This window comes from Theobroma cacao, chromosome 6 (genome assembly GCF_053813885.1).
Source record: "Theobroma cacao isolate CCN51 chromosome 6, ASM5381388v1, whole genome shotgun sequence".
Taxonomy (NCBI): domain Eukaryota; kingdom Viridiplantae; phylum Streptophyta; class Magnoliopsida; order Malvales; family Malvaceae; genus Theobroma; species Theobroma cacao.
Window position 1 is genome coordinate 21259324 of NC_142644.1, and position 10465 is coordinate 21269788.

At 33.8% G+C, this 10465-nt stretch overlaps 1 protein-coding gene and 1 long non-coding RNA gene across 2 annotated transcripts; both read right to left on the bottom strand.

Annotated features, from left to right (window-relative positions):
• Window positions 1–207: 207 nt before the first annotated feature.
• Window positions 208–3291, bottom strand: LOC18595856 (auxin-induced protein 22A-like). The gene is made up of 3 exons (XM_007023972.3): window positions 2821–3291; window positions 2064–2157; window positions 208–568 (listed from the first exon to the last, which is right to left on the bottom strand). The coding sequence occupies exons 1-3, from the start codon at window positions 3188–3190 to the stop codon at window positions 457–459; spliced, it is 576 nt and encodes a 191-aa protein (XP_007024034.1). The 5' UTR covers window positions 3191–3291; the 3' UTR covers window positions 208–456.
• Window positions 3292–8511: 5220 nt separating this feature from the next.
• LOC148762149 (uncharacterized) lies at window positions 8512–9541 on the bottom strand. Its single transcript, XR_016027126.1, has 2 exons — window positions 9187–9541; window positions 8512–9097 (listed from the first exon to the last, which is right to left on the bottom strand). It is a non-coding gene; the product is annotated as an uncharacterized LOC148762149 (long non-coding RNA).
• Between the last annotated feature and the right edge of the window lie 924 nt (window positions 9542–10465).

Below are 10465 nucleotides of genomic sequence, written 5' to 3' on the forward strand. Positions count from 1 at the left end.
TTCTAACTAAATCAAAATATTTTCTATATTTTGTTTCATAAATAGTTCTTTTGATAAAATATTATTAAATTATAGTCAAATTTTCTTTAAGAAAAAGAGAAGGTAGAGTTCTTGCTGATTGATGAGGGATTACAAATCTAGAATCATATTCATAGTCAAATGAAAACAATTCTTAATTATAATTCAAAAATCATCTTAAACACCAAATAACAAATAACAGCTTCAAATTTATGATGAGGAAGCAAATTATGTTTCCTATCCATTAGGGGTCCTATCCCGATTACAATATAACAAAGTCTTAACATTAATAATCCAAAAAGTAGACTTTAAAGTCTTAATGAACGTCACATAAAGCAAGAATTATCTGCTTAATTATACACCATCAACAACATTTAACAAAGTATACGATCAAAGAAACTTTAGTCAAATTCTTCAACTGGCATGTATCTCTTCTCGTCACTCGTTCTTCAAACTTCCATTGAGAGCTTCCCTTGATCGCAGTACTCCAAAACCCTTGGCATCTGCTCTTTTCATAATCCTCAGCCTCTTGCATGATTCAATAAACATCCTGCACATTACCAATTAACCTATTAATTTTTAGCTTTTGTACCATATATAATATTTACTTGATCTTTTTATAAGGTGCCTATTTAAATTAAAATCTTTCGAGATTTTCTTTCATTGGTTTAATTGGCTATATATGAATGCTAAAGCAATTAGGCTCCTATATATTGTTCTAGTTTTAAAGTTTAAGAGAATTTTGTTCTGGCCAACAATCTTTTCTCAGTAATAATTTCTAGCCTTGACCAGGTTTATCTTTTGAGCAAGGGCAATGTCGTAGTCAAACCGACATCATTATATGGATTTAGCTAATGTCGGCAATGTTGGTCCAACTCATGGAATCCAAGTATATATGGTGCAGAAGTCATAAAATGACAAATTTGCCACTGTTTTTCCTATGAAATTTTATTTATTTATTAGATTAGAAGCAGCTAGCATTTGGTTGTCAATTTCACGCTGTGGAACTCAATTTCTCAATGTTTGTTGACAGCCAGATTCATTTGAACCCTTTTTATCCACGACCTGGTGGCACCGACCGGGACCGTTTTGTGAGGCATGGAAGTTTGGGTTCGAATCAAAGCAAGTCCCTTTCCCATCCCCACAATATTCTTCTTGTAAAGGAAAATAATTAAAAAAAAGGGCAGTCGAATTTCTATGAAGCTAATCTAGTAATATTGCACAAATGTTAAATAAAACAAGCTTTGACCAATTAGCAGAATTTTCATTAGCTTGGCGTTCTATAATAATTAAAAAAAGAAAAAGAAAAACAAAGACCTAGTGATTATAATTAAACATGTTAGTTTTATTTTTTGATCAAAAAATTTGATTTGCTCAAAAACTGAAGTTGTAATCAATTAAAATCTTCACTCACTTCGCGGGTGAGAATCTAACATTTCTATATATACTTAAACACCACTCCACTTTATTTTACTAGAACCAACTTCAAATGGCTCATCTCTAAGACTTTAACTAAACATAAATATGTAATGGCACACTTCTTAAAAAAAAAAAATTAAAAGCATCTCCCAAGAATGTAACAGAATAGAGAGGGTATTTATAGTTTAGAAATAAAATTACGAGTATGATTATCTAACAAGTTGCATGCATTATCTGGTAAATATGGTATTTTATCATGATTGATCCCTTAATTAATCAGTTCTTTTGAGAAAGTTTTTTCTACAACTTTTTTGGTGACAATGTTTTGACCAGTACACACTTTGGAACATTTTCAAAACGCAGTAGTAGATTTCTTTGTCCAGTCTAAATATTGATGTCTAAACTATGGGAAACAAGGATGTGATATAGTTGACTAGCATGGATCTAAAATATTCCACCAACTGATAAAGTTTGCAATAAATAGTGTTTGAACCAAAAGTGGGGGATTCTAATCCATCAAATTTCAAGTGAATTAGCAAGTTATTTCACAATTAATCCTGTGATTAATATCCCCTGTGGAATAATTATATGATTGTGATATTGGTAGTTGGAGAAAATAGACTTACTCCCAGGGAACGTCTCCTGCTAACATCCAGTCTCCATCTTTGTCTTCATAAATGGGAACGAATTCACAGCTTTCTGCATCCCTTAACGCTTCCCCTGTCAGCAACAACAATATGCCAAAAAATTAATCTTTTTGTCATTTTTTTCTGCATTTATTTCTTTCTCAAGATTTAAATTAATTAATTAACTGATTGATTTGTTTTATCTTTAGATATTTGTCTTTTAATTATGAGTTTGATAAGACAAGGCATATAGATTTTTGAGTTCATCTCCTTGCAAGTAAAATTTGTCCTTATACCAAGAACGAACATAGATGTATAGATAAAGCCGTGAAAGAAAGTAAGTTTTACTCTCTGTATATTTTGTTTTTCAATTTTGTGTACACAGCTGGTGATTTTTTACCTTACAAAAAATGGAGAACAATTTAATTTTGGAAAGCACAAAAATGGCTAATTATAAAGAAACAAGCTTTTCGCAGGAAAAAAAAAAAAAGTGTAGAAATTTTCTCTACCCTCAGGCATGGTTTTGAAGCTTGCTTATAGGAACATATGCCAAATATGAAATTTAGTCTTGTGTTGAATTAAATAAGAAAAAGATCATACATGACATGATACTAGTTCTAGCTGGTAGAGTTATTTTTGCATGGTGAAAACAAGTTAATTATATGTGTATGTGTGTGCCTAGTCGTGTTTTAATGGTTTATAGTTAATTTGCGATGAGCAGCGAAAACTGAAGAGAAAAAGATGTGGGAGCACTCACCAAACAGCATCTCCAATGCCGTAGCAAGGTCAGAGTAACCTTTGTGCATGCCTAAATCAATTTTGCGAAGAAAAGGCGCTCCATCCATGCTAACTTTGACGTATATTTTGGAGGCTTTAGAGCCATCTAATTTTTCGCTGAAACTGTTCTTTTTTCGATATGAACATACGGGTGGCCACCCCACGACTTGACTCTTGCTTTGCATTTTCTGGTCATTGCTGATCTTCCCGTTTTCGTTATCCTCTGAAATCTCTGAGAAAACCCTTTTCTTCTCGTTTTTGTCCATTCCATGCTGAGCAGAATGAGCACCACCACCTGGGAGACCCAACCTCAGCTCCGTGATTTCGAGACCGAGACCTTCCTTGGCCATTTTGTCTGATGACTGCTTAGAGTTCTGCACTTGTTGTTTTCGCTTTTGGTTTTTATTGTGTGTTTTTATGCTAATGAAGATAGGTTTTTTAACAAATAAGAAATAAAAATGGCTGGTTTTTATACAAAGCAAGGAGAAGAGAGGACATAGTGGAAGCAATTACAGGTCAACTTAGCCTTAGTGGTCGGTCACATGAGAGGCAAAAGTGGGGACTTTGTCCCCCCTTAAAACACAATCGAAGGCCGGCACCATAAGTTGGATATGGGGACACGATCCTAGGGCTGTTGGGTGTTATGTGATTTGGTGGGATTTGATCCTGGCCGTTTGATTTCGTGAATTTGGAACAGGTCCATGTGATCTGCCCGATTGAAGTGGTCTTTGCAATAATTATGGAAAGACCGCCCACAAGCAGCCCCATGATTTAGGGCAACTATGTTTCTGCAACATGCATGTTATTAGCCATGTAATGTAATGCTGCGCACCATTCATACCCAGCATGCTATATTTGGAAATGCCATTACTATACTACCATATATGTAAAGACTTTGAAATTAAGTGAAAATTGATGGAATGTCCTTGTAAAACCATCATCATACAAACAGGTATGCATTTTTTAAATGAAAGATGTGCTAAATTGTCTGAATTTGAAAGTGTGGAGACAAAGATAACAACAATATTACATGTAAATAAAAAATTTTAAATTTAAAGATTTAATATCGTTTTTAATTATACAATTAACATTTCTCTAATTGTTCTTGGTTTTCTCTAAATCTCTAATACTATATATGATCCTGTCAAATATAGGATTATACAGCAGATTTGAAATATTGACAGCACAATACAAAGGGATATATCATCATCATCATCATCATCAAGATTTGCATGTATAATTGCATGGCCATGTAATGTCGAATATTTTTTTATGGGGTGCACAAATGATTAGTCAGATATTCTGAGTACTTAGACCATGATCGATGTGTCTGCAGAACCTGAATGTTCAAATATTGCGTGCCATTAGAATTATTATGCACAAGGATCGATGTTGCATGCATATACATGGTCATGAAGAATTATAGTGTCATTGTTGACATTTGATAGCAACATACTTGAGCTAACTTATGTACGAATATCATGCCTGAAAGTATAGAATCTCATGCAAGAAAATAAAGGATGCATTCATCACATAAATAGCTAACAGGAACTGAAGAAATGATCCAGCAAGTAGGACATGACTGAAGTTTTTGTAAGGGAACTCCCAGCAGAGTCAAGTCTCTGGGTCCCAATGGCCATTACCGCGTCAAGGATTGCTGTCCAGATTACCTGTTATATGCCAGCAAGGTACTCTAGCTGGAAAGTGCTTGTTCCATTTTTTATCTTGAAGAATATTTGCTACGGGGAAATTAATTTCTGTGGGAAAAGTTACCTTCTTTAATCTTCTAACTCAAAAGGATCTTTTGGTTGTATGATAAGGTTCATAGGAAGAAGATTAGTCCCCTCTAGTATGAGATAATAGCAATAGCTTGAGAACACTACAAGACTTATGATATATTTTAGCAACAAAATTTTATGTAATACAGTAAGATACTATAATACTTGTGTTATAAAAATAAAAATATTTACAACAATTATTCATGCTTTTCCCGTGAAATGTAGTTTATGACAGTAATCCTTGTTGCAACATAAGACCTTTTATGCTGCAAAAAGTTTTTCAACAAAGGATAAATTGCTACAATATTTGCTACAAATGAATAGTTATTTTTTTGGAAAGCACAAATGAATATTTGTATTACAACAAGTACTTATAACAATTTTTTATGTATATTTTTGCTACAAAATATAGTTTGTGATAATTTATTGCAGCATAATACTTTTTTTTCATTTTAATTTTTTTTTTTTGCAGTGTAAGTTCCATCCATTTTCATAAAGGTAATTAAAGGAGTGCATGCACCATAAAAAAAGAGTGTACTAGTACACCTGAGATCTAATGCCATAGTACCATGATTTGGTCTGGGAGGTAAGATATAGTATACAATAAAAACTAGCTGCCTTGGTGAGTAAAAATCTTTTCTTTTTATTTTTTTCTTATGGTTAACTTGAGGGCCTTTTTTGGAGGACTGTGGCTACGAACCAGCCCGCGTGGGGATCAGGCTGAATCCCTAACAGTTCAGCTCGATTTCATTAGATCAAATGGTGAATACGTATATAGTTGTCAATGTCCTAAGCAATAATAAACTAGTACAACATATATGTATTGAATACTTGCATGGCTTGGTTTGCAATAAGTTACTCCATTTTTCAAAATAGTGTATCCACCAGGTCAGTACTCTTCGTCAAATCATGTTAGTTGTTCGTGCATAAATGGCTAAGTTTCTTCTGGAGCTTGTTCCCTCTTTGAACAAAAACAACCACGCCCCTGATTTTATTGTGGTCCTGGGAAGACAAGACACATTCTGCCAACACTTGTGCAGGTTGTTAATTTGAAGAAGAAAAGTCTTGTCAAAACAGTTTGAGGAAACGGACAGCTATATATATATATGTTATATGCATAGTATTATGATAAATATCTTCATGATTAGAGATCCGAGATAAATATTCTTCTAATTAACTCATAAGCACACACTACAGTATAGATCAGTACTGGCCAATATAGTTTTTGTTTCTCATTATGAGAGCAGAGATTGAATTAAAACATTCAGATATAGGGTTCTCACCTAAAAATGGAAGTCTTGAGAAAAAGAAGTTTTAAACTGCATTAAAGGTAAAAACCTTTATTTGTTAGATCGGCAAAACTTAAATAAGATTCTTAACTTATGTATTAACAAGGCATGGATCAAATTTAAGGAAAAAAGAATCATGCATGTACAAGACCCACTCATATAACAATATTTATTACTATTAGTATTTTCTTTAATGGAAAGCAAAAATAACTAATTAACTCCATTTGCTTTTCTTTGGTCGACAAGTTTACAGATTCTAGACAAACACCAGATATTCTCATAGAAAGAATCTTTAGGGAGTTTGATTCATAAACTGAAATAAAAAAAAAATACTATACATATTGCAACTTGGAAACTATACAGAATTGATTGGGTTTCTTGTTGATTTTGGTCAATGACACAATCTTAAAATGGTCCCCAAAAAATTTGTTTAATTTCATATATAGTGCCTACTAGCATCACTATTATTGATGCTTATCGTACAAACCTAACTTCAAAATTCAAATAATCATTGGGGAATCTATTCTCATCATCCCAAAACTCCTCTGATTTTAGGAACTCAAAGGAAAAAGAAATACTTCACTTCAAGTCTAACTAACTAATAATATACATATATATAGTTGCAGACATTATTAATGTTGCGTGAAAGCAAGATAAAACACAAACAAATTTCAGTTCGTGCACATGACATTTGCCTCCATACATGTGCACGCATCTTCAATATTGATTCAGATCATGCTTAATTACTTTAAGGACAAGGTAAGACTTAAACCAACCGAATTGATTATAAAAAGATGGTGTCTTCTTGTTAGGGTTCCTATAACTGAAGAACAAGACAGTGTCCTTCAGTTGGGATTACTGTAACTGAACAATAGCGTTTTTTGCACATGGTTCTCTTATTCATTCTCTTTAAGGTTTTTAATTAAGCAAACAGGTATTCCTACTCGGCTAAAACGCATGTTAGCCTTGTATATAATTAAGTTAATCACTTATCATTAGTGTCAAAATCCGGTTATAGGTCAAATTGTGCTCATATGTGTGTGTTAATTAGAGTATATTTAAATTGTTAAGGAGCCTCGGAATATTAAGGAATTGTTGGACAAGCTGGACAGAAGAACATCGAATTTTTTGGTAGGTCCTCATGGCCCTTGGTTTAGGTGAGTGTCCAAACATTTTGAACAACTATCAATTAGATATTGGGTTTAGGTCAGCTCTAGTTCATTCTATAATATATCCAGTTGCACTCTTGTGTCTCATTGGAGGGAACCACAGAAATTGAATTAACAGTTACAGAGGCCAATGCCATTTGCACACTACTTTAACTCATGTAATTAGTTCTTACCTTTGTTTGGCTCTTGGAAAATATGAAAAAAGTAAGGAAAATGCTTTAGAATTGCATTAATTTCTATTTAACTTTTAGGGGTATGTTTCTTTGGTCTATTGAATGGTGGCTCCTTAGTATTTTGTTCATAATGCAGCCTTAATTGATTGCTGCTCCTTTCTTTCCAATTTTTAAAATGATCGTTTCACCTTTGAAAAGAAAAAAGAAATTCAGGAGTCTTCAGATCCAGCCTTTTGTTTTCTCAATTATTGTCAAAGTTAAAGTTGTAACTGAGTAGTGAGCGCTGCTGGTGGTGTTAATTAATTAAATTATATGCCTAATATTGCATTAGGTGGTGCACTTATGGTTCAATGAACATTACAACACGTTCATTGCCAACAAGCAGGAAGTCTGAAAGTAATTTAAAGTTTCTGGTGTTTTGTGCTATATTTGGCTACATGCATTGCATGGTTTTCTATAATTAATATTAGTGCTTTTATTTTCTTAATTGTCGAATCTAGTTTCACATTTGTTTTTTTTTTCTTTGGAGCAAACCATTGCCAGCTTTTCACTTTTAATAGCAAACAATAATAATAATAATAATAATAATAATAATAATAATAATAAAGGCATCAAAGAATAGTTTAGTGCTTTTTAATTTTGAAAGGTTTTAAGTTCAAAACACTGAGAAGGGTAATATTAAAATTAAGACTACCTCTTTATGTAATCAAATTAAGACTTGATAGTATTAAAAAATACCAAGAGCAAACAAGTATATTAATTAATGTGACATCTACAGTGGAATTATAGATGCTCCAAACCCCTCTAGCTAGCTAGCTGAGTTTACAAGTGATCAGTCATTAACCAGTATATTATGAGTAGTTTAATTACTCAAGATTTACCATATACGGAAAGTGACCAAAGTTTCAATATATTGTAGAAATATAAATGAGAGGTTGCTCTCCCACTCATTTTGCCATTGTCATTTGTGAAAAAACGTCGTCCTGTGCTTCTAATGGAATAGGGTCCATCTTACGGAAGACGTCATATTTACCAAGCAAAGAGCCAGTGCATTTTATCGTTTCTCTTGGGTTTGGAACAACAGGCCTACGCTTCACTGAACTCTAGCTAAGTTTGACCAAGATCTACATGCGACTTGCAAACTATTCATATGTGAATTCATTCCTCGATATCCCATGGGTGATCAATAAGTTTAGTAAATCAAAGTGAATCATTGAAAAATAGTAATTTAGTAAGCTACGATCGTTAGAAAAGATCATGTATCTTCCAAGCCATTGATATCCGATTTGTTTATTTATGATGTTTTTGAGAAATACAAAGATTGTGTCTATAGCTAGCTTGCAAGCTGCAACACCAAGATATGATCAACTAGTTTAACATGGCCTAAACACATGAAATTAGAATGGATCACCCCGATGATTTCACTTAGACATGTTCACCTCGCAGCTTCAACAAATTTTGATTCCATTTTTGTATATATAATTTAAAAGGAGATGTTTCTTGGCAACCGAGCATACGTTAGACAAGACAATGAGATTCATGGCAAGGTCCTACAATAGGGCACACGTGATGGAGATGTCACCGGCAAAGCACTGGATCACTCTGTCTTGAGACTAATCATGGTTACACAATGTAACCCACATGATAAAGATATGCCTCATAGTGCATACCACTGCTGTGTTGGGATCATCAAGAGGTCGATCCTCGACCCCATTGCTCGCCGCGTGGTTGATTTTGAGCGTTGATCGAGATGCCAATCGAGTGACAAGTAGCTTGACACCTAGGATGTAGGGTGTGAATTGAGTGCCCTTACATACATACGCAAATTGTACGTGCATACAAATGAAGCTGAAAAGTACAGCTCAAAAAAGTGGTGACAGAAATTGACATAGAGATATTATAGCCGAAAGAGAAGGGGGAAAAAGCAAGTAAATTACCAAATTCAAATTTGTTTTTCCTCTGCAACACTGTGGCGGGCCTAGTGCATGGCAGATGCTGTAGAATCCTTTTTATTGTGAGGGTCAGTACTGGAAAGCGACTGTAACTACACAAAGCTTTAAGTGAAGAAAGGACTCAGAAGTTGCAGACTTTGTCTTCTTTTCTTTCATTTTGGATCGTTGCTTTGGGTTTCTCTTCTTACCGAGTGGAAACAGATGTGAGACAGGGAAGCATACGGAGGCAGAATCAACTGAGGTTGAATATTTTTATCTTGTTATCTCTTTCTTTTTTGGCTTTCTAGAGAAACTAGGAACAAAGTGAGAGGAAAGACATGGAGAAAAAGGGGCAAGATATTTTTTGCCCATTGAAAGAAATGGAAGCCTCACAATTTCCTTGGCCGTTTTATTTACTACATTTCCCACGGGCAAATTAACAAAGCTATGCATAGTCTGCATACCTCAATGTAGCTTTTTTTTTTCCTTCCAAATTTAAATTATCAAAGTTACGTTTAATAACAATAACAACAACAGCTTAATCAAAATTTTATCAAAAGTACAAAGACAATATACTTTTCCCAAAAGTTTCATGTTCCTCAAGCTGAATTTTATATAAATATAAATAGATAAATAGATATATATTATGACAAAAGTTTGCGACAAATACAGATGAACATTATTAGTGAAATTGATGCAAAAGGCTCATTGGGTTGACCTCGAGAAATAGTCCTACATGATAATTCCACTCTCAATTTTTTGGGGCAAGGTCTACTTCTAACACAAATCAATCATTTCCAGTTGTCTATGGGGCACAGAGTGAATTATACTGGGGAATCTCTGGTTTCCTCCGTCATGCAGTTAATATCATCAAATTTAGCCAAAACTTAACTTTGTTGGATGGAGTTTTCACTTGGCTTGGTTAAGCAGTAGGACATTATTAGGTTCAACTGGCCTAAATTGATCCGGTTAGAGTTTCAGCAAAAACCATTATGTATCATTGGAATATTTTAGAGGACCTTTTATTAAAGAAATTATTGGAATTTGTTCATCAAGTTGTTGTCAAAAGCTTTTTTTCCCTAAATTTCAAGTTGTGCTCTCTCTTTTCATCCATGTTGTTATGGAATTGAAAACTCACATCCCCGAAACTTAATGAGTAAGAAAGGAGAAAAACTAATTCGACTTGGGTTTGGAGTTTGGACCATTGATTTATCAAAATTGGTTCCTTTTCCATTTGTTTGGGACTGTTTTCGCTTCAAATGACCTTATTGGCTTCACTAGCTTT

Coding starts and splice junctions, on each gene's coding strand:
- LOC18595856 (XM_007023972.3), bottom strand. CDS start 3,190: ATGGCCAAGGAAGGTCTCGGTCTCGAAATCACGGAGCTGAGGTTGGGT. Junction 2,158..2,820: donor GGCATTGGAGATGCTGTTTG/GTGAGTGCTCCC, acceptor TGTTGCTGACAG/GGGAAGCGTTAAGGGATGCA. Junction 569..2,063: donor GCAGGAGACGTTCCCTGGGA/GTAAGTCTATTT, acceptor GGTAATGTGCAG/GATGTTTATTGAATCATGCA.